Source organism: Leucopleurus acutus, assembly GCF_964270905.1.
Source record: "Leucopleurus acutus genome assembly, chromosome: 1".
Taxonomy (NCBI): domain Eukaryota; kingdom Metazoa; phylum Chordata; class Mammalia; order Artiodactyla; family Delphinidae; genus Leucopleurus; species Leucopleurus acutus.
In genome coordinates, this window is record NC_139142.1 from 87,760,685 (window position 1) to 87,787,485 (window position 26,801).

Consider the following 26,801-nt stretch of genomic DNA (forward strand, 5'->3'; position numbering starts at 1 on the left):
GGTTCCTGGGGCATTGTTGAACCCACAGGACTGAACTTGATGGTGGAATTTGGGGTGCTGCAATACGCAGGGAGGGAGATATTTTGGTCTGGACCCCTCAAGTTATACAATAGACTGTATCTAAGATGTAAGGCCGGATCTGTGGATGGGATGACACCAAGGCCAGCTTCTGAGACGCCTTCATTTCCTCACTGCCAAAGCACCAGCTGCTCAGAGCAGAAACACCTTTTCCTAAAGGTTAAAGTGTGTCTCTTGGAAAAACTATTCGGGGAGATTATTTACCGAATTGGGTGGATATAATAAAAGACTAGTCAGCAGCATATGCAGATTCTTTTCATAAAATATAACTTTATGATACCAGGCAGGGCTCCTTTTATGGCTTTTGCATCATCTGGTTGAAACTGCCATAGATATGGAGGGCCTTTGCTTATGTGTCTGTAGCCAGTGATTTAAATCGTGTGTCACTGGGCAGGCAGATCCGGGTACTTCTTAGTGTGGCTGAGGCTCTGATTACCTTGGCCTGAACTCTGAGCTGCAGAGAAGGTGGGTTTCTTGCTGGACTCTTTCTGTTTCAGCAAGGTCTCAGGTGCCCTTTGTGGCAAGGGATTGTTCAGGTGTCTATCTGTAGACTCATACATATTTGGGGGACTGAAAAGCCAAAGAAAGAATTGAGGAATGTGCCTGAGAGGAGAAGGATGACAGCGGGATACTGTAGATGATGCCCTAGCTTTAGGGAGGAACAAGGAGAGGGACAGGCACATTATGAGGAGAGCTTAAAAGATGAGACTTACTTGGTTCAAAGTCTGAGATGTCCTGCAAGGAGGAGGAGAGGGAGAAAAGGAAAGCTTAGCCAATTGTTAGCCATCTGTGGAGCATTCCCGAGAACCTCTTGACCACAGCCAGGTGGGGAGGTGGTGTGGAAACGGCGGCAACCAGCTCGAGCCGGCCAGATGCCAGCCTCCCCTCCCTCCCTGAATGAAAATGCTTCGGTCCCATAGTGGCTCCTTCCTTACACAGAGCCTTATCTGTTCCTTTCTAGCCTGAAGATGACCCCGCTGGCTGCCGTGGTGTCTGGCCCCCGTGTCCGACTCTTTGCCTGCCTCCTCAGGCTGGGCTGTCAGCAGGCCAAACCACTCCAGCTTCACACGGGGGCCAGCCTCGCAGCTAAGAACCACTATGAGGTGCTGGTGCTGGGTGGGGGCAGTGGTGGGATCACCATGGCTGCCCGCATGAAGAGGAAAGTGGGCGCAGAGAACGTGGCCATCGTTGAGCCCAGTGAGGTAAGTCTCCTCCTTTTGAGAGCGTGCGTGTGTGTGTGCGTGTGCGTGTGTGTGTGTGTGTGTGTGTCGTGCACATGCATGTGTAGGTTAGGGGCTGGGTTGGGGATGACTGTCATGCCTAGGCCACCGTGTTCCCAGGTTAGTGCTTCTCTTTCTGGGCACAAAAAGCAGGTCGTCCAAAAGAATTGGGAGAAGGTGGGGGGAGGGAGAGAGCGAGGACAGATCTCTTGGCTTACGTTCTTCTCTCTGTTAGTTTCTTAGGGCTGCCATAACAAATTACCATAAAGGGGGTGGCGTAAAACAACAGATAATTTATTCTTTCGCAGTTCTGGAGGCTAGAAGTCCCAAACCAAGGTGTTAGCAAGGCCATGCTCCCCTCGAAGGCTGAGGGGGAAGGGGAAGCTGTCTCATGCCTCTCTCCTAGTTTCTATGGTTGTGGACAGTCCTTGGTGTTCCTTGGCTTGTTGTAGATCACTCCAATCTCTGCCTCTGTTTTCACATGGCCTTCTCTCTGTGTGGCTCTAGTGTCTTCACATGACCTACTTATAAGGACACCAGTCATTGGATTAGACGTTAGACAGTCTGATGGATAGACATTAGAGAGTCAAGGACATTCTAATCCAGTGTGACCCCATCTTAACTTGATTACATCTGCAAAGACCCTATTTCCAAATAAGGTCACGATCGCAGGTCCTGGGGTTAGGACGTCAGCATATTTTTTTGGAGAGAAACAGTTCAACTCATGTCATCCTCCACCTTCAATCTCATGTCCAGAGGAAAATCAGTGGCCGTTGCACTTTCCTTTCCCTGTTCCAGTCTGGAGAAAGGGTGATGAGTTGAGGGGCGGTGGGGAAAAGGTGAAAACCCACTGAAAAGGTGTCAGTGGGCTTGAGAAATTTAAGTGTAAAAGATTATAAACAGATTATAAAGCAGAAAAAGGTGGCAGACACGAGGTGGGAAGTTGGCAAGTGTTTATAAGGCACTATTTCAGGAAAAATATTTTAAGATTGTCCAGAGCTTCAAAAAATAGTCAAGATTTTTGGCGGTTGGCTTAATGTTTCCTAAGGAACTGTGTGTGCACCAGTGGGAAACTGTATCTTTGGGAGGAAAAAGCAAAATGGACCTGGTGCCGGTTTGGCGGAGAGGGTAGGGCAAGAAAGGCACAGTCCTTTTCAGGAAGCCTTCCCAGTACCAAACGAGGCTGCGCAGGGCTGTTTTGCAATCTCCAACTGATACGTTGTGATTTGTGGGGAGACTGGAGGGCACTCTCCGTCTATTTCCTTTTAAAAGTGACTTTAATTCAGGGACAACATTTTAAATGACAGCGGTCTGAGAGCTGTATCAGGTGGCCTGTGGTGGATGGTAGCTAACCCACGGAAGGCCTCCCAGTGGGGCTACTCTTTGTGATGAGACAGGTCCCTCCAAGGCACTGGACACAATTCAGGAGGCCAGAATGGAGTCTGTCCTGCTCTGTGAGGACGTGCATGACAGGGGCTGTCACAGGAGCTGCCAGCGGCTCAGGCCTTTGGCGCTTTCCCTCCTGTGTCTGGTTTAGTGATTGCTAGAGCTCGTGCTTGTTTGCAGTCTAAAAAATAATCCGAGTTTGTATTTTCATTCCCTTTTCTGTTCAAGATGGACTTGAAATCGTTGAGCTCTCACAGCTGGAGCTCTCACAACTGGAGACCTCTAACCCCCTTATCTTTTTTTTTTTTTTTTTTTTTTTTTTTTGCGGTACGCAGGCCTCTCACTGTTGTGGCCTCTCCCATTGCGGAGCACAGGCTCCGGACGCGCAGGCTCAGCAACCATGGCTCACGGGCCCAGCTGCTCCGTGGCATGTGGGATCTTCCTGGACCGGGGCACGAACCCGTGTCCCCTGCATCGGCAGGCAGACTCTCAACCACTACGCCACCAGGGAAGCCCTAACCCCCTTATCTTTGATCCCATGCATTATGGCTGTAGGGAGATTGCAGAGCTGTTCCTTATGTCCTCTTCACTCTCTGGGGGTGTTGGCAATTCTGTCTGGCCAGTATGAGGCATTTTGACAAAGTTGAGATCTCTTAGTCCCCCGGTCTGCTCCATGGATGTATTGGAATTCTCAGAGACCATTAAGCCAATATACCCTTTGGCCCCAAGCCTAGAACTTTCACAGCTAACTGAGATCAAGAGTGGACCATCTGAAGCAGAAGAGCTCCAGAAAATACTGGAAGTTTGGGTATCATGGTGGGATCTGATGCCTCTGAGAAAGGAGAAGAGGGATCCTAGTGCTGATAGGGGATGTCTGTAGTCCTCCCCATGGTCTTGGGAAACACAGTGGGAAGTTAATGAAGTTTTGAGCATCCCCAAAGCGGCAGTAAACTTTTCAGACTCACCTCACAAATTTCTGAGGAACCATATTTAGGTTTTTGGGCTTACTTTTTCTTTATATCTGTGCACATAAATGTGTGTGTGTTCATATGCATGTATAAGTAACACGTACATGTTAAACACCAAATCTACTTTAAGCAATAAATAGTACAGTGCTCACTAAAGATAGTTCATGGCTTTTTTCGCTGATCTTGGCAGAATTCTTTTGTAGGTGACTGCCCTTCAGAGCTTAACACAGTAGGAGACGTCAGTGGAGTCGGTGGGGGGAAGACTCACCTTCTGGAGGCTTTTCTCTGTGGTGCTCCAAGGGTCTGGAGGGAAGAACTGAGAGAGTCTAGCTCAGGTACTTTGAGCTATGACCCTTTTGATCGGCCTCACATTGAAATGAATCTCCCAATACTTTGCTTCTTAGAGACATTTCTACCAGCCAATCTGGACCCTGGTGGGAGCTGGTGCCAAACCATTAGCCTCATCTGGCCGTCCCACAGCGAGTGTGATTCCATCTGGTGTAGAGTGGATCAAAGCTAGAGTGGTTGATCTGAACCCAGACAAGAACTGCATCCACACAGACAACGACAAGGAGGTAACCGTCCGGGTCCTTTGGCTTTTGTTAACCTGAGGGCTTGTATTGAACGCACAGCCATTATCAAACTGGACAGCTTCATGGTAAGAGGGCAGTGTACATGTGCGTGTGTGCATGTGTGTGTGTGCTGAATACTGCATGAGATGGGAGGGGGTGTGGGGAATGGAGGATGGGATAGATGGAAGGACTGAGTGATGCTGACTTAATAAATGAACAACGAAGACAAGTATTTATTGAACACCACTGTTTGTCCTGTTGCTTGGTACAGTATCATATGCCTGAATGTTTATTGCACAAATACTACCGCTCTGTGTGAAAATACCAGGGTACCTCCCTCCTTTTTCCTTTGAAGCAGCCAGCCTCTCTATCTGACCCTGGTCCTGCAGAGGAAGGGGGTGTTGGGAAGTATCCATCCCAGTCACACTCGGGGGAGCTCTGCCGGAGCTGTTAGGGAACCGTGTGACTGCGGTGGTGCCAGGGCTGAGAATTGCTGCTGCCGCAGCTTGCGGCTCATGGTTGCTCTGCACCATTTAGAAGTCTCCTCCCACCCCCACCACACAGGGATCACAGCTTTTCAGCAACTGCAGCCCCTGTGTCTGACTGAGGGCATGAGGGCAGGATGGTGAGAAGACAGGCTTAGGAGCCATCGGGGCGTCGTGTCCCCTCGTCTGCTGCTGAGCCCAGGACAGCCGTCGTGCCGCACAGCCCTGTTCCGGGCTCCCATGGTTCTTGGGCCCCCAGGGTGTTATTGGCCTTAATATCCTGACCCGGCTCCCTCCAGACTGGGCACTCCAGCATTTTCACAGAACTGTGGAATCTGAGAGTTGGTGGGAATCTTTCAGATCCAACCCCTTGCTCTAAGCAGGGACCATTGGCGCCAGGCATTCTCAGCCTTTCCTTAGGTCATGGATTTTTCTGAGTGTGGATCTTAATTAGCCCAGTCTAGAAAATGCATATAGGTACCTAATTTTGCATTTAATTTCAAGGAGTTCAGAGATTGTTTGCAGCCTTTCCCTGAGCCCTGATCAACCCTGAACCAACCCTCCTTCCCCGCTTCCTTCCTCCCTCCCTCCCACCCTCTCTCCCTCCCTTCCCTCCTCAATATTTATTAAGCATTATTATAACCTAGGTACAGTTTTAGGGATACACAAGTGAACGACAATAGACAAAAATCCTTATTGTCCTGGATTTTATATTCTAGTGGAGGAGGACATACAATAAACAGTAGACGTAATAAGTTATATAATGTGTTAGAAGGTGATGAATATTAATTTAAAAAACTAGAGCCGAATTACTGGGATTGGGGCGTGGGGTAGGGGGTTGAATTTAAAATGGGTTAGTATTTATACTCTCCAGGGCCAGGGACTTCTCTGACAAGTTATCCCTCTTCATTTTTTATAGACAGACAGGTTATATGAAAGTTCTGCCTTTAATGAGTCAGAATCTACCTCCCTGTAACCTCTTTTTTGTTCTTCCTTGGGCCAGGGTGTTAGTGGCCATAATACTGTTCTTGTCCCTTATTCTTCCTACAGTGTGGGAGAGAAGGCCTTCTCTCTCTTCTGTGGTGAAACCCTCCAACTATTTGAAGGTGGCTCCTAGAGTCTGTGTCAGTCTTCTCCTCAGGTAGACTTGTCCTCCTGTCTCCACTTTCCTCAGATTTCAGGAGCTCCAGCCCTCTCACTACCCTCTTTACCCTGCTTGAGACAGCATCTGGCTTGTTTTGCCCCCATGATCCATGGCCCCTAGAGGTGCCTGGAAGAGTAGCCAACACTACAGAACAGCCCAGAATAGAGTGGGACATTCTCTCCCACAACTAGATAGAATCCAAGCTAGCATTTGCCAAGTTATCACAGTGCTGATTCATGCTGGGCTAGAGGTCAGTTCAAACCACTGGGTCTTTTTTTCACATGATCTACTGTCAAGTCAAGCATCCCCCATCCTAAAATATATACATACATACTTATTTATTTACATTAAATTAAAAAGTTTATATGTTATATATGTATTATGTTCTCCCTGTTGAAACACTTTCATATTTTCCCCAGCATGTCCAGGAGAGCAGACTGGATTAGACACAAGATTGTTCTCAATTCACAAGATTGAGTTTGGGGGCTCATTTCCCTTGCCAGTCTGCTGCCAGCTCATGGGACCAGCGGACTTGTATCTTCTAATACACATCCCCCTTTGGTACAGCAGTGCCTGCTTCCTAGTCAGACCCCTTTGCATTATAGGAATAGCTCAGAGTCCTCTGTGATTGGGTTTGTGTGTATCTTAAGGAACATAAACTTGTCTTATCTCTTGAGAATGAGAGGCACTGGGAGGTGCTCTCACTTCTGAGTCCTGCTTCGACATCTAAGGCCTAGACCCTTGGGAGAGTTGTAGAGTCTTGTTTTAGAGCTGTGAAAGAAGTTGGTATTAGTTGGTGAGACTCTTCTCCGAGATTTTTTAAGCAAAAATATTCCATAGCCACAGAAATCTACATATAACGTCTCTTCTTCTTGGTTTTGGTTCACCCTCCCAGCCTGCCTGGATCTTTTAGATTTTTGATTCAGACATCCAGTTAGCCATTTTTCCTTGCCATTATCCATGATGGTTTCATTTAAGTTCAAGGTTTTAATTCTTTAACATGCCCCTAGAGAACTTTTTTCTAGCTTACATAAATCAATCACTATTCTTTTGAAAATATTAAAAAATTTACCAAATCATTTCCATTCTTTGTTTACACTTTCCTATCCTATTTACAATGTGAGGGTACTGCTGAAATCTAGCCTCAGTGTGTCTGTGTCTCTGATTTTTCCCTGATTCAGAGTTCTGTTTGTTTGGAATGTGTCCCCCAGGCCCCACGTAGACTGGTCCTTGCTCCTTCTCCAGATTTAACCTGATTCTGTTCTCTTCCTTGTTCCTACTCCAGCACACTGGCCTCTCATTTCCTCAAATACTTTGGCCTCCTTCTTCCCCAGGACATTTGCACATGCTGCTTCCACCTCTTCCCCTAGCTAACTCCTGCTTATTGTTAGCTTAGAGATGACATCTTCAGACAAGCCTTCCCTGATCTACAAGACTAGTCAGGTTCCCCCTTGACATGCCATCACAGCATTCTGTGGTTTAGTAATTGTTTGTGTGATTATCTGGTAATGTCTGTCTTGCCTACTAGACTGAGTTCCTGGAGGGGTAGGAACTGGGTCTTTCTTGTTCAGCATTGTATGTCCAGGACTTAGCACAATATCTGTCACACAGAAGGTGTTCAGTAAATCTTTGTGATCAAGTTGTGCCTCAGTTTCTTCATCTGTAAAATGGTACTACTAATAATACCTACTTCATTGGGTTGCTGTGAGGATTAAATGAATTAAAACATAAAACATTCATAACAGTGCCTTGTACAGAGTGAATGCTCAAGAAATGTTGCTGTTATTAATTTTTAAACAATACATGAAATAAACAAATGGGACTTAATTAAACTTAAAAGTTTTTGCACAGCAAAGGAAACCATAAACAAGACAAAAAGACAACCCTCAGAATGGGAGAAAATATTTGCAAATGAAACAACAGACAAAGGATTAATCTCCAAGATATCCAAACAGCTCACGAAGTTCAATATCAAAAAAACAAACAATCCAGTTAAAAAATGGGCAGAAGACCTAAATAGACATTTCATCAAGGAAGACATACAGATGGCCAGGAGACACCTGAAAAGATGCTCAACATTACTAATTATTAGAGAAATGCAAATCAAAACTACAATGAGGTACCACCTCACACTGGTCAGAATGGCCATTATCAAAAAATCTAGAAACAATAAATGCTGGAAAGGGTATGGTGAAAAGGGAACCCTCCAGCACTGGTTGGTGGGAATGTAAATTGATACAACCACTTCGGAAAACAGTATGGAGGTTCCTTAAAAAACTAAAAATAGAACTACCATATGACCCAGCTATCCCACTACTGGGCATATACCCTGAGAAAACCATAATTCAAAAAGAGACATGTACCACAATGTTCACTGCAGCTCTATTTACAATATCCAGGACATGGAACCAACCTAAATATCCATGAACAGATGAATGGATAAAGAAGACGTGGCACATATATACAATGGAATATTACTCAGCCATAAAAAGAAACGAAACTGAGTTATTTATAGTGAGATGGATGGACCTAGAGTCTGTCACACAGAGTGAAGTAAGTCAGAAAGAGAAAAACAAATACCGTATGCTAACACATATATGTGGACTCTAAAAAAAAAAATGGTACTGATGAACCTAGTTGCAGGGCAGGAATAAAGACGTAGACATAGAGAATGGACTTGAGGACATGGGGTGGGAGGGGAAAGCTGGGTGAAGTGAGAGTAGCATCGACATATATACACTACCGAATGTAAAACAGCTAGTGGGACGCAGACGCATAGCACAGGGAGATCAGCTCCTGGGTGCTTTGCGATGACCTAGAGGGGAGGGAGGCTCAAGAGGGAGGGGATATGGGGACATATGTATGCATATGGCTGATTCACTTTGGTGTACAACAGAAACTACCACAGTATTGTGAAGCAATTATACTCCAATAAAGATCTATTAAAAAAAAAGAATACATGGAAGAAAGGAAAAGGAAAGATTTATTGAGTATCCACCCTGCGCCCGCGGAGTATTTGACTGCTGACTGATGGAAAGCAGGTTTACAATCTGTGAACACATGCCGATGCTTTTCTTTTTCTAAATTATTATGAGACATCTATTTAGTAGATGAGCCTGGAATTTTGAAATGTTTAAACATCCTATTTACTAAATGGTTAGTGTCAGAATTTACCTCCCCCCATCCCCTGTATAAAATTAGAACACTTGCCCATATTTAGCCTTCCAGCGGGGTCTGCACTGTTCTCTGAAATTGCTCAAAAGTTTTGTCTACAAGTTTTTGCAATTCCTTAGAGTTAGGTCATCTGGCCTGGAAGCTTGAACTCATTCAAAAGACTTGAGGCTTTCTTGTGTCGTTTGCTACTTTAGGGTTTATTCTCCCTTATTTATTTTTTTTCATAATCTTAAGCATGTCTGTTACTAGTCCTTAAAATAATCAATATTATGCTCTGATAGAACCATCAAGGCATGCACAAACCAATGGCTTTTCTTGCTGACAGTGTGCATATGTCTTACCTGTAGGGCACCACCCCCAGACCCCATGCCATCTCTGACCTCACACCCTGAAGACTCAACACAGTTCACTCAGCCATTTAATGGGCCTGGTACACCTTCCTACAGACCAAGGAACTTAAGGGCACCCAGTCTCTGTGGGTAGGCAAATCATACAGGTGAAGATGTATATATTATCTGTCCACTTTGATAAACTGTATTTTTCGCAAGCAACTGAAATCAACCATCCACCTATCCTTTCATCCAACAAACATTACCAACTTCCTCACTTTAATTTAGTGACTGTGCTGGATGCTAGGACTATAGGGAACAAGACATAACCTTTATCCTCTAGGAGCGTTCGATGTAGTGAGGAGAACATTGCTGCTGTATAACACAAGTGCTTCTCTATTTGGTACAAGACTGTGGCAGTCACCACCTGTGGCTCCATTCTGGGCTCCTGTCACGGCAGTCATTCTCCAGTTTTCTAGGCAAGTCCTTTCACTTTACATCCTTCTTGCTTACACTCTTGTGCTTCAACTTGTCCAACTTCTGATCCTAAACCCCCATTTCCGTCACAATAAACATGGATACTTTTGCCTTCAGCATGGATAAGCACAATGCCCATATTTAAAGAGAGGAGTTTTAAATTCCAAACAGATCATTAAACAAGGTCAGGTAGGTTATACCACACACATCCTTTCTAGTGGCCCTCAAAAGAGCGGTTTCTCAGTTACAATATTGATCCAATTCATACGACAGGTCAAATTTGCTTGGGATTCACAAGCTACCAGATAGCTTTTAAAGAAAACTGATTGTTTTTAGAATATTACTCAGCCATAAAAAGAAACGAAATTGAGTTATCGAAATTGAGTTATCGTGAGGTGGACGGACCTACAGAGTGAAGTAAGTTAGAAAGAGAAAAACAAGTACCGTATGCTAATACACATATATATGGAATCTAAAAAAAAAAAAAAAAAAAGGTCATGAAGAGCCTAGGGGCAGGACAGGAATATAGACGCAGGTGTAGTAGAGAGTGGACTTGAGGACACGGGGAGGGGGAAGGGTAAGTTGGTACGAAGTTAGAGAGTGGCATGGTCACATATACACTACCAAACGTAAAATAGATAACTAGTGGGAAGCAGCCGCATAGCACAGGGAGATCAGCTCAGTGCTTTGGGACCACCTAGAGGGGTGGGACGGGGAGGGTGGGAGGGAGGTGCAAGAGGGAGGAGATATGGGGATATATGTGTATGTATAGCTGATTCACTTTGTTATAAAGCAGAAACTAACACACCATTGTAAAGCAATTATACTCCAATAAAGATGTTAAAAAAAAAAAAGCTGATTGTTTTAAGATTTGAAAGTCATCCTCCCACTCTTCAACATGAAAAATACTGTGTTAACACAAGCACTAGGGAAGCACTGTGGCCTCTTTGCTGTCGTTCTCCACTGTGTAAAAATACAGGCGTCTGCAGCTCCCAGAGGCCAGGCAGGTTATACAATATTTGTGAAGCAGTGAGGTGGGAGGCAGCAGAGAACGGTGGGCATGATGACAAACTGGAGCGTGCATCTCTGCCTGCTGTCCTGCGCACTACCCAAGTCAGTCACGGTAAGAAATGGAAACGCAGTGTTGGCCACACACATTTGGGGCCTGAGTCAGCCCTTGGGCTGCCACTTTTTGGGTCCTGGTCTAAAATGTTATTTTTTGTGTGTTGCAGATTTCCTACAAATATCTTATCATTGCTCTCGGAATTCAGCTGGACTATGAGAAGGTACTGTCTTAAGCTACTTTTATGTTACACTGGCGTCCTTACGCTACGATCAAAACAGCATTTAGTTGCTTTACATTCATTTTGACAAGAAAGAGTATTAAGCAGTCCACTTCTAGTTTTATTTCTCAGCAGTCTTTTTATGGTTTTGAAAAAGTCTTCTCTAAGATTCTGTCAATGATCATGATATGTTCTAGCTTTAAACTATCATCAGAGTTCGGCGTGTCCATGGCCTGATGGTAATTCTTGCAAAATAGCCACCTTTTCCACACTTAGAAGAAAACTACCTTTTTCTGTAGGACTTAGTTGGTTATATTACATATTAAATTTTCCTTTGAAAGTAAGATTTAGATTGTGAATTCCTAAGCAGACTTTAAGGGTAGAATACCAGCAGTTAACTTATCAGGAGCTGGAAGGATGTCTTGAGTTTTGTTGCATAGAGCTGGGGTTTTTGGTATGAAGTGACCGACACAATATAAATGCTGCCCTAGAAGTTCCTCAGATCTCCCTTTTCAGTGAGCTAGAGAGCCAGATGCCTTCTGACAATTGTGAGATTCAAAGTTATTTTCCTAAAACATAATGGGGTGAGTTAGTAATTATGATTTCCGGAAGCTTACTGGGGACTGTGGATAAGTAGCTGAAGCACATAAAGCATTGTGATGACCAGGTCACCAGTTTCAGGAATGCGGTCCAGGTGAGGGCCACGTCTGAGTTGGATCAGCAGGGTCTTCGAAGTGTGTTTCTGTATAAAAAACCAGAATCGTGACATGTCCAGGCTAGGGTGTCGTGAGAATGACCTGGGGACGACAAGCTGTGGAGGAGACTCTATGGAGAAAGGTGCCAGTTATAATTTCTGGGACGTCCGTGCCTCTTAAAAAGCCCACCAGAGTTGACTTAGCAAAGACAGCCCATCTCCACCATCCTGTCGCCCCGACAGCCCAGTGCCGTGAGAGGAGGACTCTTAGAAGAGACCAGTGCTGAGAGTTCTTAGCACCCTCTTGCAGTAAACCGAGAAACAATACTATTTAAAAGTAACTGTTACTATGGAGTCTCTACTATGTACAGGGACCATGCTAGGAATCTAATGCTGACTCCTCACAACTGCTTGTGAGGTAGATATTTTTATCTCCTCTTGATAGATGAGGAAACTGAGGCTAAGAGAGCGTGAATAACATTACCAGGGCTACTGTGTTACTTAGCAGTCTTTGCAGATACTAGAAAACTACCCAGGTTAGTGTAAACAAAAAGGGATTTCTCTGATGAGGATACCAGGGTGTTTGGATCTCGGGGGCAGGAATGTAGTTGGGCCTCGAGAAGGGCTGGATCTCTGATCTGGGCTCTCTTGAACCTCAGCAGCTTCCCTCTGCCCAGCTGCCTCCGCCTCTTTCCCCCACCAGCTCCCGAGGGGGTCTCTGCAGCGCCGTGTCCTGCTCGCTGGTCTGCTCAGTGCAGTAGGACGGTCCACAGCTCCCGGCACACAGCCTGTTATCTCATCTCAGACTTTCCCGTCTCCTCCTGCTTCAGGGTTCCCAGAAGCAACTTGGATTCAGTGGCGTCATAAACTGCCCTTTACGACCAAGTCTCCTTAAAAGGAACTTGGTTACCCTTTTCCTTAGCAACAACTTCTTCAGACTAGAGAGAAACGATGAAGGCAGACTTGCTGTTTGTTTGTCTCTTGGACACTGAGTTTTTCTTTGGGAGCCAGGAAGTATGGAGGTCCTGTGGGAAGAGCCACAGGCAGTGGTCAGGGGCCTCGGTATCTAGTTCTGTAAGAGTCTAGGTGGGTCTCTCAACCTCGCTCTTCAGTTTCGTCGTCTGTGTCTGTGGGTCAGTAATATTCCACCCCCTCCCTCAGAGGGGTATAGTGAATAGAGTGAATATAGACATAGATGAGAAACTGCAGAAACATTAAAATGCAAGGTGATTTTATGGTAATAAATGGTTACTGTTGTTGAGACTGAGACTATTACAACTACTTAAACTGCAGCAGAAGATATGGTCAGTAATCAGAGGAGTAGTTGCTCTTAATGTTGGAAGCAATGGAGGAGACCATAGGACTCTGTTTTCCTTGAGACCTGAGGAATAGGTGTTGGGTGACTCTGCAGGTGGGTGCCCTACAGCCGGGAGAACAGGCTGGAGAACAGCCTGGGGAGGTTCTGAAGGACCAGGCCATCTTGATGACTGTTTTTGATGGTTCCCTGCTTGTGCCTGAGTCCCTTAACTCACTCCTTTCCATCTTCATTGCATTGTATGAACCTTCTAACATTTAAGACAGGGACCCAGTTAATCTTCCTGGCAGGAATACACTAATACTTACAAAACACTACCATGTAAGTGTCATTTTTCTAATCACCTTACACGCTTGGTCTCCTTTATTCCTGCCAACAACCCCATGAAGCAGTTACTTTTATCCCCATTTCACAGATGCTGAACATAAGCTTCTCAGTGTGCATCAGAATCACCTGGAGGGCCTGTTAAAACAGATTTCTGGGCTGGCCTCTGAGTCTCTGATCCAGTAGGTTTGGGGTGGGGCCTGATAATTTGCATTTCTAACAAGTTCCCAGGTGGTCCTGTTCTGGGGACCACACCTGAGACCCACCAGCTGATTTATTGGGTAATTTACACAGGATCACAGTGCTTGTAAGTGGAAAAGCTAGGACTCAGGCTGGGTCTGTAGGGTTCCCAAGTCCATGCTTTTAATTTCCTGCCTTTGCGGCCTTTACCAAGAGCTGGGCCTGGTCCAGCCTGATACAGAGTAATTTAATTTTGTTAATCACTGACAGTATGGCTCTTGGTTCTGCCTGTTGTTCTTTTTCTCCCCAGTAAGGCAACGGGTTCTCTGAAAAGGAAGTAAGCCTGGCTTCTTGTCCTCACTCTGATGGTGGGCAGAGATAGGTTCAAATCCTGGTCTCCAGGCCAGGGAGGCCGAGGGTTTCCGCTGGGCCAAGCCTGTTCTGTGCTTTGACAGGTGACTGCAGACACCACAGCTCTGGGCTCAGCAGATCCCTCAGCCACCTCCTGCTCCACTGTGTGTGAGTCCTGGGGCTAATGATTGTGCTGAAATACTTGAGAGGTTGTAGAAATGGCAGAGAACAAGGACTCTAAACACAGGCTCCATTTGCACTTTTGTTAAATAATAATTTCTTTGTGTGCTTTGTTGCAGATCAAAGGCCTCCCTGAAGGTTTTGCCCATCCCCAAATAGGGTCCAATTATTCAGTTAGGACGGTAGAGAAGACATGGAAAGCTCTGCAGGACTTTAAGGAGGGCAATGCCATCTTTACCTTCCCTAATACCCCAGTGAAGTGCGCTGGAGCCCCGCAGAAGATCATGTATTTATCAGAGGCCTATTTCAGGAAGGTATGCTTCTTTTCCAGGGATAGAGACAAGGAGGGCAGAAGGGATTTCGTGTTTTTTTGTTTTTTTTTGCAGTACGTGGGCCTCTCACTGTTGTGGCCTCTCCCGTTGTGGAGCACAGGCTCCGGACGCGCAGGCTCAGCAGCCATGGCTCACGGGCCCAGCCGCTCCGCGGCATGTGGGATCTTCCCGGACCGGAGCACGAACCCATGTCCCCTGCATCGGCAGGCGGACTCTCAACCACTGCAACACCAGGGAAGCCCGGGATTTCATTTTTATCCATGTCAAAATACCTTTTTTGTTTTTAAATTTTTATTACATATGTACAAAATTATGTAATTGGAAGTTTACAAAATAGAAAAAAGGAAGAAGTCACTCATAATCCAATTGCTTTGGTATAGCTGCTGTCATCAATTTGACATGTACTTCCATTCTTTTCCCTATACATATTTTTTTAACATGGTTATAATCATACTGTACATACAAATTTATATGTATTATATGTTATTAAATAGTCTTTGTAATATACTTTTAAATGTGTGTATAAAAGTCTACTGGTGAGATATGCTACAGATTGTTTAAATATATCCGTGCATTTGCACAATTAGTTGCACATTGTTCATGTTTGTACATAATAATATCCTCAGCTGCTCCCGCTCAACTTCAGTGTTATGAATATTTTTTGGCTCTTATTATATATTCTTGGATGTATAATAGGCAAACCGCCAACTCTAAAGACAAAAAATTGTTCACTTAGAACTTTGGACCTTAGTGGAAAGAGATGTTTGGGTGAGGATGCTTTCTCAGCGTTCCTCAAACACCTTCAGGTGTCCACAGCTCAGGTACACCTGGTGAGAAGCTGTGGAGAAGCTGCTGTCGCCCTCCTGCCCATGTGTGGGATGTCACAGTTGGTTTACCAAAGCACGGTTTGACTTGAGACAGTGACAGGATTCAAAGCAGCCTCTGGTTCTGTAAAGGGACAGGCGGGCAGAAGGGGAGGGGAAGGTGGGGCTGAAGAGGTGTTGATTGTGTGCTTGGAGCCTGGCACTGGGAAGGCCTTCCCCTGGGTTATGTAAACCTGCCCCAACCCTGTGGGGTGGGCAGTTAAGGAACAGGTCCACCATCACTGCTGTTTCTAAGAAAAGGTCACTCCTGGGTCATGAGAATTCCAGGTTGGCACAGCCTTTTGAGGTTCTTACCCACCCATCTTCTTTCAAATAGTGTGATCCAGGTGAGCAAATCCTAAAAGGAGCTGAACAAAAGAAAAGAGTCAGAGGTTAGCTTTCTTCCCCCCTGGAATTCTCTTTGCATAACATCTCCCAAGTCGTACATGGCCTGAGAGGAAGGTTCTCTTTCAGGTGCCTTAAGATCTTAGGCACTTGGGAGGATACCAGCCTCTCTGAAACATATGAACAATACTAGAGCGTATGAGCCAAGCAGACGGGAACTTTGTTTTGTTCACTTCTGTCCTCTCAGCACCTAGAATAGTACCGGGCCAACTCTAGGACCTCATTAAATGTTTACTGAGTGAATCAACAAATGAATATATGAATAAACAATTCAGTTCTATCTTCCCTTGGACTTGACTTTCATCTCTGGCCCTCTTTGAACAGGGTCCACCTCAACACCTGAATCAAGTTGCTCTTAGTTGCTGTGTCACTGACAGAAAATGAGGAGGCAGTGGATTGGTCCACAGCTCACCCACCAGTGCATAGTGACGGAGAAAGCTGGCGAGGTCTCTTCTGAGGGTTTTAAGTCTTGTCTAGGTTAAAAAAAAAAAGGGTGGCCGGAGTAATACTTTGATGTTGGTTGTTTCCATTCTTTTCTTTTTCTCAGACAGGGAAGCGATCCAAGGCCAATATCATTTTCAACACTTCTCTTGGAGCAATTTTTGGGGTCAAGAAGTATGCAGATGCCCTGCAGGAGATTATCCGGGAGAGGAACCTCACCGTTAACTACAAGCAAAACCTCATTGAAGTCCGAGCTGATAAACAAGAGGCTGTTTTTGAAAATCTGGACAAACCTGGAGAGACCCAAGTGATTTCAGTGAGTGTGGAGGTGAAGCTGTCAGCTGAGCAGTGCCATAGATGCAGGCGACGCTGAGGCCCTCACTTCCTTGTCCATCATCATCATGTGCCTGGGAGGCTGGTTACAGTGAGCATATTAGGGTTGCAACAGGGGAGACGGTGGACCCAAATGGGTGGGGAAGAGAAAGAGATAAGAGGCTGTGTCTGTGGGAGGTGAGGAGGGTTCATCTACTGGTACCAAGTGAATTTTTATGCTATTTTGTGTGTACTTCCTTGGCGTTGAGTCACTTGAAGCTGCCAAAAATATTTTACAACTTCACTTATTGCCTAGAGTTTAAGAAAGGCTCCTTAAATGCAGGATTTGGTGATTGTCTCAATCTATGGTTTGTGAGTCAGCCCTGCTTGTGGGCAGTTCAAGAATGATGGGTATCTTTCATCTGTGGAAGGGGCTGTCTTTAAACATCTTTCACCTGTGCCTGAAAGGAGACGCTTAAAAATCCTTGAAAGATCTGGTGGAACCATATCCTGCTTGGAAAGATCTAGCCTTTGTATATGGACTTGGCTTCTGTGTGTCTGTTTCTTCTTCTGTGGAGTGTGGGACTAGTACATTAAGAACAAGATGTAAAGCCATCTGGAGAAGATGCATGGAAGCATCATTTGTTTATTGTCATTCTGGCAAGAGCTGTTACTAATGAGGAACCAGTACATAGAGTCACAGTTTATTCATTCAGCATTTTTAGAGGAATGAAGGAGTCCATAAAAGGAAATTTTGAAGTGAACCAAAGATGAATTTTGTCAACATCAAAACTTCACATGTTAAGCTTCCTAGTACAAACTCTTTTTAAAATGTATTTCACACATCTTTCCTTTCTTAAATGGCATGTGATGACTATCATTTAAAATGTTGCTAATGACTCAAGGTCATATTTTTAAAAACTTTTAGTTAGAAATAATCTCAAACTTAGAGAAGTTGCAAAAATAAAAATTGTGCAAAGAAGGCTGTATACAGACTTTACCTAGATTCACTTTATTATAGAGTTTTACTCATTGATTTCACTTTCTGTTTGTCTCTATATGTAAGTATAATGTAATGTAATATAATATATTTTCCCAAAGCATTTAAAGGTGAGTTATGTACATCGTACAACATGGTCCTTTACCCGTAAATATTTCACTGTAAATTTCCTAAGAGATAGGAGTATTCTCTTACATAACCACAGTACAGTTATCAATTCAGTACATTTAGCATGGATACAATATTTTAATCTATGAGTTACAGTCTGGTTTTGTTGATTGACAAGTAGCATTTGTTAGTGCTATCCCTTCCAGGACAGAAGCCCGTATAATTGCCATGTCTCTTTAGCCTCCTTTAATCTGGAACGTTTCCACAGCCTTTCTTTGTCTTCCATGACACTGACATTTTAGAATAATACAGCTCCCTCCCACCCCACTTTTAGTTTTTAATAGAATGTTCCTCATTTTGGGTTTGTTTATGTTTTCTTCTGATGAGTTTCAGGCTCTGCTTTTTGGACTGAAATACCGCATAAGTGGTGTGTCTTTCTGGGGCATCACATTGGAAAGCACGCAGTGCTCATCTGCCCCTCCCTGAAGATGTTCATTTTGATCTCCGGTCAAGATATGGTCCAATTTCTCCACTGTATAATTATTATTCTTTTTCTTCCTTGCTAACAATAAGGAGTTTGGCGGCGGTGAGGGGGGTGCAATTTCAGACCATGCAAACACCCTACTCAGTAAAGTTTCCCACTAGATTTAACATCCATTGATGATTTTTGCCTAATCCAGTCTTTACTATGATGGTTGCAAAATGATGTTGCGGTCCAGCATTCCCTCCACCTTTACTGGTAGACTCTTGGCATCCTGTCAGCAAAAGCCCTCTCTTCTCAATTCATTAATTAATTATTAGTATGAACTCATGAATTTCTGTTTTCTCCCCCAGTGGTTTATAATTCATCCCTGTCCTTAATTATTTTGGTGCTCAAGTTGTCCCAGATTTGGTCAGTAGGAGCCCTTTCAGGATGGCTCCTATGCTGTCGTGCCATGTCCCCATCATATTTTTGAGCACTTCCTTGCTTTCTGGTGTCACAGTATGTCTCAGGCTCATCTGCTGCCCCAGCTCAGGGTCATAATTTTGCATAGCTCTTGCAGAGTTATGCTCTTAGGGCCTACTGGGTTGTTTAGAGCTAGTTATCACCTTACAAAAGAGTCTCAGACTACTCTGTTATTTGCTGTTGTGTGTGTCCACTTTGTGGTTTTCCGGTTTTCTTTTTTCCTGGCTGTAAGGCAGTTGTGACTTTGGAAGGTCCCTCCAGCTTCAGCTCTTTTAAATCGCTATTTCTAATTTTTTATTGGCTGGAAAATGAGATAGCCAAACTCATTAAATTTTATGGAAAGTAAAAGCAAATAGGCTATGTGTGAGGGCCCACAGCATACTTTTATGAGCAAAGTGTATGAGCTTGAGTGCATGGACTTAATTTTGTTATTTGGGCCTTTTTACTTTGGTTCTCAGCTGTGCTGTGGATAGTTGAGGCTGCAGATAGGGACTTGCATAAATAAATGGTTATGGTTCTTCTAAAGGGTTTATAAGGAAAGAAGATTTTTTGTGCCCTTCTGAAGTATAGGATTTTAGGTAAGATTTTCCCTCCAGACCCAATTCCACTGTCTAAAATATGAATTTCAAAAAATCGACCAAAAGGCTTTAGAGCAGTGGCTCTCAGCCCTGGCCGCACGTTGCAATAACATGGAGAGCTTTTAAAATGTGCTGATGCCTGGGTCTAACCCCCAGGGATTCTGGTTAATTGGTCTAGGGTGTGGACTGAGGATTGGGAATTTCAAAAGTTCCCCTAATGATTCTCTTGTGTAACCAGGATTGGGCACCATGCTGTAAAGAATTAAATGTACCCAAAAGCCTATAGTCTCTGACCCTTCATAGAGAGCTTGTGAACTGGTCCAAGTCTCCTATGTTTATAAATATATAAACTTTTTTTTTTTTTTGGTGGTATGCGGGCCTCTCACTGCTGTGGCCTCTCCCGTTGCGGAGCACAGGCTCTGGACGCACAAGCTCAGTGGCCATGGCTCACGGGCCCAGCCGCTCCGCGGCATGTGGGATCTTCCCGGACCGGGGCACGAACCCGTGTCCCCTGCATCAGCAGGCAGACTCTCAACCACTGTGCCACTAGGGAAGTCCTAAACTTTTTTTATATCATGGAGTCCTAGAACTAGATGAGGTTTTGGAGATTGTCTAATGTAGTGCATTTCCTTATAGATGAGGAAAGGAAAGGTGAAATCACTTTCTAAGTAATAGCATTTCATTTTTCATTGTAAATGAACCTGTTCCTTCAAACCAGAGCTTCTAAAACTATCATCTACAGGTTTCATATGTCAGAATCACTAGGGGATTTTGTTAAAGTGCAGATTCCTGTTCTTCTCCCACACCTACTGGATTGGGATCTGGGGGTGGTGGGGCCCAGGAACCTGCATTTTCCACAAGTCTCCCAAATGCTGCTTATGAACATTAAAGTTTATATTCTCAATAGATGATTTATGTTAATGAAGGATAACCAAGTTATTTATCAGATTCAGTTTATGGAAATAATGGCTAAAGAACAAGCTACAACTGAATGCTAATGTTAATTTTCAGCAAATCTATAATGCAAACCCCAGTAGTTCTTTTCTCAAGTAAAACTTCATACCTTTATGATGATCATGTGGAAATATTTAACCTTCCTTCTAGAAAAGATGTATGAAATTCATGTGTATTTGTGAAATTCAAGCACAGTAACTTTAGTAAGGTTTAGCCCTCAGCTAAAAAAAGTGGTCTGGTTAACTGCAGAAATATAGACATGGCCTTAAGAATTTGGTGGATGACGGTTCTTGACCGTTCCATCTGCTGTCCTGCAGACATGTGCTCAGTCTCCATGTAAATGAACAGACCCAGCCTCAGGGACCCAGGCCCCTAAAGAGCCACCCAGAGTGCTTTGCAGAACACTGCCCATTTGCCCCACTCCTTCTACCTTAAGGTTGATTAAGCTTATAATTGTCTGAGAGTGGGAATAAATACAAGTCACCTTCCTAACTCCCTCTGCCACCACTGACTGCCAGGCCCTGGTGAGGGGACAGAGCTCCTTATGGAAACCAGGGGTTGTTGACTATTACAAGGTTAGGATTGTCCTAAGATGCTAAAGTTTTCACCGTAATGAAATGTTTTGTGGACATTTAAATCAATTTGATATTGCTAGATGGAGTTTATTAAATGAAAGGAATAAAAAGGATAAACTGCAAAATATCATGTAAACAAAAAAGAACATTACATAAACAAAAGAGTTAAATGAGCCATCAGAATTGACCAGGTTTGGTTAGTGCCCTATTGCCAAGGGTAACCCTGATACAGGTTTTTGGAAAAAAAAATCCACCCTGCCTCCCACATGGTTCAGTAAACCCAGCACTGAATCAGACCCCTCCTTCTTCAAAGTGCTAGCCAATATTCTTGCCACCTTTATTTCACCTTAAATTGGTGTTTTGATGGTTTCCTTTATGTATTTTGAGTGTTGGCCCACATTTGGGAATGGTGCCCACTTATGAGCTCCTAACATGGCCTTTAAAAGTTTCAGGTGCTCTGAGAACCTCTTTGCAGAATAAAACTGAAGTACCAGACTTTTACAAGTCGACAGCTGAGGGTCAGGGAGAGAGCAACTGAGATACACCCCCTGCTTTGTTTTAGTAATAAATAGAAACATCAATGAGTTCTTTCAAAACGTTAGTGAGGTTCACTCCAGTATTTCGGATTCCCCCATGCCTGCTGCCCAGGGGATCACGTGCCCTCTGTATAGGGAGACCATGTCAGTTATTTTATCACCACATTTGCACAGGAGCGTGTAAAATCTTGGAGTGGGTGTGGATCAGTAATGAGCACTTATACTGCTCCATACAGCCATAGTACAGCGTGTGGGTTAGGGAGTTAGGACGGGAGCTTGTGGGGCCATAGAAATAACAGAAGAAACACACATTTGGATGCTCTCCCTTTCTGCAGTATGAAATGCTTCACGTTACACCACCAATGAGCCCACCAGATGTCCTCAAGACAAGTCCTGTGGCTGACGCTGCCGGCTGGGTGGACGTGGATAAAGACACTCTGCAGCACAAGCGGTACCCAAACGTGTTTGGGATCGGGGACTGCACCAACCTGCCGACGTCAAAGACCGCTGCTGCTGTAGGTAAGACCACGAGTTGTGTTTCTTCCCCACTCAACATGATGTCATCCTCAGGCACCGTCATAACAAAAACAAAAGTTGGGCACAAGTGGCATTCCATTATGTGCTAATTATATTAATGAAGATAGATTTCATTATCTTCATTAATAATGAAGAAACTTTTGTGGCCTAAAAATGACTTTGGCCTCCCCAACACAGAAGCAAGTTGTCCGTGAACCTAGTGTTGTGTAAAGAAGAAAGTACCTGTTAAGTGCTTTGCACCAGAGTAGCATGACCTCATCTGCCTTTTCTCTGTCAGAGGGGTGGTTTTCAGGGGAGGGGGCATTAGAGACAGAGAGATACCGCTTTTCCAGCTCTCTAGAATTCTGTTACTTCTCATACTGCCGTGCTCACATCCCTGGCCTTCTTTGCCCCCGATGCCAGGTAGGTTGGCTATTTTTCTTCTGCCTGAAACACCGTAAAACTAGGGAAGCATTTGTTTCCCCAGAAAACACATGCAAGTCAATGAAAACTTGCAGAGCAGAAAATTGCACTAAGACAGATACAGTGGAGAGTGCCCTGATTGGTACATGATTAAGGCCTCAGCCTGGGAAACTAAATTCTTCACGTCGATGTTCTGCTCTAGCAGTGATGGAGGGAATTGCCTTTTAGATTCTGTTTTCTGTAGACAGGGACTGTCTTCTTTAGGTGTTATGAAACATGGACCTCCCTGCTGACGGGTATGGGAGTGTTTTGTGTGAATTACACACCTGCCAAACATGTGTTACTTCTGCTTGAATACGTCAACCTAAGAAAGACTTTCTAGGAAATCCATTGAATGTCTTTTTCATTATTATTATTACTATTTTAAAATTTATTTTTGGCTGCATTGGGTCTTCATTGCTGTGCGTGGGCTTTCTCTAGTTGGGGCGAGCCGGGGCTACTCTTTTTTGCGGTGTGTTGTGGTGCGCGGGCTTCTCATTGCGGTGGCTTCTCTTGTTGCAGAGCATGGGCTCTAGGTGTGCGGGCTTCAGTAGTTGTGGCACGTGGGCTCAGTAGTTGTGGCTCGCGGGCTCTAGAGCGCAGGCTCAGTAGCTGTGGCGTACGGGCTTAGTTGCTCCGCGGCATGTGGGGTCTTCCCGGACCAGGGCTTGAACCTGTGTTCCTTGCATTGGCAGGCGGATTCGTAACCACTGTGCCACCAGGGAAACCTGTCTTTTTCATTATTAACAGTAATTTTCCCCCAACTTTTCATTTCAAAAATCTCAAATCTATGAAAAATTTGAAAGTACAGTGAATACCCATATACCCTTCAGGTGTTAACCAGTTATTAATATTTTGTGACTAACATAATAATTAACCAATAAATTAATATTTTGCTTGATCACTATGTACATTTTTTGGTTGAGTTGTTAGAAAGTAAGTTTTGACATCCTGATGCTTCACCCTCAAACACTTCAACCTCTATCTCCTAAGAAAAAGCACTTTCTCCTCTATACCCACAAGACCATTATCATGTCCAAGAAACTGAACATTGTATTATAAAATCATCAATATAATCCAGTTTGAATTTCTCCATTTTCCCTAAAAATGTCCTTTATAGCTTTCCCTGCCCCCCGGCCCCAATTCCCCTTAAATTCATGAACCAGTCAAAGGCCACACTCTGTATTGGTTGTCATGTCTCTTTGGTTTTCTTTAATCTAGAAGCCTCTGACATTTGGTGGTTTTTTTTTTTTTTTTTTTTTTCCTTTCATGACATTGGCATTTTTGAAGAGTCCAGGCTGGTTATCCTTGTAGAACATCCCACAATTTAGAACCATCTAGTAGTTTTTGATGATCAGATTCAGATCATACGTTTCGGCAAGACTTGCACAGTGAGACTGTGTACCTCCCACTGTGTCACCTCAGGAGCCCCTCATGTTAGTTTGTCTTGTCCCTGGTGAAGCTAGATTTCATCACTGGGTTAAGAGTTGTGTTCTAGTTACAGTCTAGAGGGATGGGGTCTTCTTAACTTGTTCACATTAAAGTTACTTGCAAATTAGTTTTCATGGAAAATCTAGCTGCTTATGTTTTTCTGACTTCTCCATTTCTCATGTAGCTGCCCAGTCAGGAATACTTGACAGAACAATTTCTCTGATTATGAAGAATCAAACACCAGTGAAGAAGGTTTGTATGCCTTGTAAGAATCACTGTCTCAATTTACCATCTTCCGTTCTGCATGAAAACAGTGTTTTCCCACAATTTTGACACTTTCTTAATTAATTTCTCTAATATGGGCACTTCAGTTTTTGCCTTTAGTGTATTATATAATTTCTATTTTTTCACTGTACAAAAAATTAGAATATACAAAAAAAGAAAAAAATTACAACCGCTCAGAGTAAATAATAAATTCTAAAGTATCTACGTAGCACCGTGAAAGAAGCCACTTTCCAACTCTGTCTCATGGCCAATTTTAGTATGATGGCTACACGTCGTGTCCACTGGTGACTGGCTACAACCGTGTTATTCTCGCGGAATTTGACTACAACGCTCAGCCCCTGGAAACCTTCCCCTTTGACCAGAGCAAAGAGAGGCTTTCCATGTACCTCATGAAGGCTGACATGATGCCGTTCCTGTATTGGAATATGATGCTAAGGTCAGTGCATTGCCTGGGGGAGAGGCACAGCTGTTAGCAGATTGCACCAACTTGTGCAGGGCGGTTGTTTCCAAAAGGCCTTCCAACTTCAGGAGATATGACCCCAAGCAGGACTGTCGAAAGGGAACCACCTTGCTGTGCCAGGTCTCATAGATTAGTGATGGCTGCCTGAAAAGGGTTCTGAAGCATCGGCCAGATGTGGTGGGAAAGAGGCTGCCCTGGGTGAGGGAAGGGAGCCCTAGCACAGCCACCACCCACAGGGGATGCAGCCTGCTGTCTCCATTATTGGCAGTGACCGAGTCTTCTGTCTTCCAGTTTCTGGTTCTCTCTTGCTGCTGGATAAATAATAGTAATCATCATAGTAAATCACTTTGACATGTCAAGTACTTTATCATCTGCTACCTTGCTTTTGTTTTTATTATGTTATAGGACAAAGAAAACATAGCGATTAAGAGCATAAGCTTTGGAGTCTGACCTTTGTTTGAAATCACGTGTCTGCCATTTACTAGCTGTGTGTCCTAGGGCCAGTTGCTTAAACTCTCTGTGTTTTAAGTTTCTCATCTGCAAAATGAAAGTAACATTGTTTTCCTCACAGGATGGGGAGGAATGAGACAATACCTAAAGAGACAGCTACATAGTAGGCATTCAAGTAGTAAACAGAGTACCAAACTTAATAATTCCTCTTTTTTCGTTGCAAAAAAAAAAATGATCTCATTTGACTTTCCTAAACCTTTAAGAAAAGTAAGTCAGAATATCGATACCAGTGTTTTTCAGCCAGGGGCGGTTTTGCTCCCCGGGGGACGTTTGACAACATCTGGAGACACATTCTGTTGTCACAACTGGAGGGGATGCTACTGGCCTCTAGTGAGCAGAGGCCTAGGATGCTGCTGAACCGGACAGCCTCCACCACAGAGAAGTATCTGGTCCAAAATGTCAGTAGGGCTGAGGTTGAGAAACCCTGACCTATACTTAATTCACGAGCAGGTGAAGGTAGAAGGGATTGCAGTCTGCACGTAGTAGGGGCTTTGTTTGGCCAAACCGAGTCAGCGTGTTCAGGCTCACATAGCAAGTCAGTGTCAAAGCCAGGACTTGTCCCCTCCTAGTCCTGGGATCTTTCTGCTTCGCTGTCAGTCTTGCTGTACGGCCTGATAAGTGTTTTGCGTGAGCAGCCGCCAGGCTGGCCGAAGTCACCCCCATCTTTTCCGACGCAAAGAACTTTTCTGTGTCATTTCTTACAGGGGTTACTGGGGAGGACCAGCCTTTCTGCGGAAGTTGTTCCATCTGGGTAGGAGCTGAGGATGGCTCAGCTTCTGGATGGCTTGCAGGGATGGCCATCCATCCTTGGATGGCTCCTGGACCAAAATCACAGCCACTGATTGACCGCGAGCAGCATGAAGAACTCAAAATCTAACCCCGTAGAGCATTTACTGCTGGATGATGGTGACCAGATGCCTCCCTTTTCAGTCCCTCTGGACAGCCACCATGCAGGCTGCCCAGGATGAGTTTGATTCTTTGGAAATACGCAAATGAAAGAACAGACTTCTATTTTTTAAATAAAAGCTTGCCATTGATTGACATTCTGTGAGAAAATTCTATCTTGACTAGTGGAATGAAAAGTTATGGCCCTGGGGAGGAAAAGATGGTGGTGGTGGGATAGCTTACCTGTTATCTACTTGATAGCGGGCCTAATTTCTCCAGAGCCTGTTTGGATTTACAGAAAACGAGAGTCATTCCAGGGAGAATAGTATTTCAAACAGTGTCTGTGAAAGCCCCAAAGACGTGCGGCCTAGAACTGGTGCTGCGGCGGCAGTGGACCGAGAGCCCGGCTGCTGCCCCTCTGCTCCGCCACCATGTTCACGCGGAGGCCACGTTCTCCTAGCCAGTGACTGATGAGGGGAGTGGGGTGGGTACTCGTGCTGGCCTATTCCTACAGGATGTGGAACTCTTCTTCCTGGCAACTTTGGCTCCAGGATTTCCCATTAGCCTGGCTGAAACTTTCTCGGGACTGCATCAAGCCTGAGGTGGTTCTTTCCCATCCCTCCTTCCTTCCCCTCCTCCTTTCCCAGGTGTCCCTGCCGAATCATGGTCTGAAAGCCCTCCCTTGCCTTCTCCTGTTCCTCCTTCTTTAGCCTTGACAGACATTTCCCCCAATAAATCTCTTGCAAATCTAATTCTCTCATGGCCCCTGCTTTGCAGAGAACATACACACAGCGAGGATGGCGTTGATTCAGTCCCAATTCTGGCCAATAAAATTTTGAGTGAGATCACCTTGGAAATATTGCAGGAAGTAGTTGCAGTTTATTTGAAGTTCAGCAGCAAAATCATTTGTTCCCAACCAGTTTATTTGGAAGCTTGCAGTTTCAGTTCAGTCTGGTATTTGAAAGCTTTGCATGTTTCACATTTATTTATACACTCCACCAAAGGGCATTGTTTAGCAGTCTATGCAATGCCTTCGATTTTC

General features: G+C 44.4%; 1 protein-coding gene across 2 annotated transcripts in view; it reads left to right on the forward strand.

Moving 5' to 3' along the window:
• Window positions 1-26,410, forward strand: part of SQOR (sulfide quinone oxidoreductase) — a 46,030-nt gene extending 19,620 nt beyond the window's left edge. For both annotated transcript variants that reach the window (XM_082840855.1, XM_082840856.1), the window contains exons 2-10: window positions 1,040-1,280; window positions 4,057-4,227; window positions 11,066-11,119; window positions 14,280-14,474; window positions 16,308-16,517; window positions 21,546-21,729; window positions 23,804-23,871; window positions 24,162-24,340; window positions 25,579-26,410. In XM_082840855.1, coding sequence (XP_082696981.1) covers window positions 1,047-1,280; window positions 4,057-4,227; window positions 11,066-11,119; window positions 14,280-14,474; window positions 16,308-16,517; window positions 21,546-21,729; window positions 23,804-23,871; window positions 24,162-24,340; window positions 25,579-25,636 — 1,353 coding nt within the window. In that variant the 5' untranslated portion in view covers window positions 1,040-1,046 and the 3' untranslated portion in view covers window positions 25,637-26,410. The remainder of the gene's footprint in view (window positions 1-1,039; window positions 1,281-4,056; window positions 4,228-11,065; window positions 11,120-14,279; window positions 14,475-16,307; window positions 16,518-21,545; window positions 21,730-23,803; window positions 23,872-24,161; window positions 24,341-25,578) is intronic.
• The last annotated feature ends 391 nt before the right edge of the window (window positions 26,411-26,801 follow it).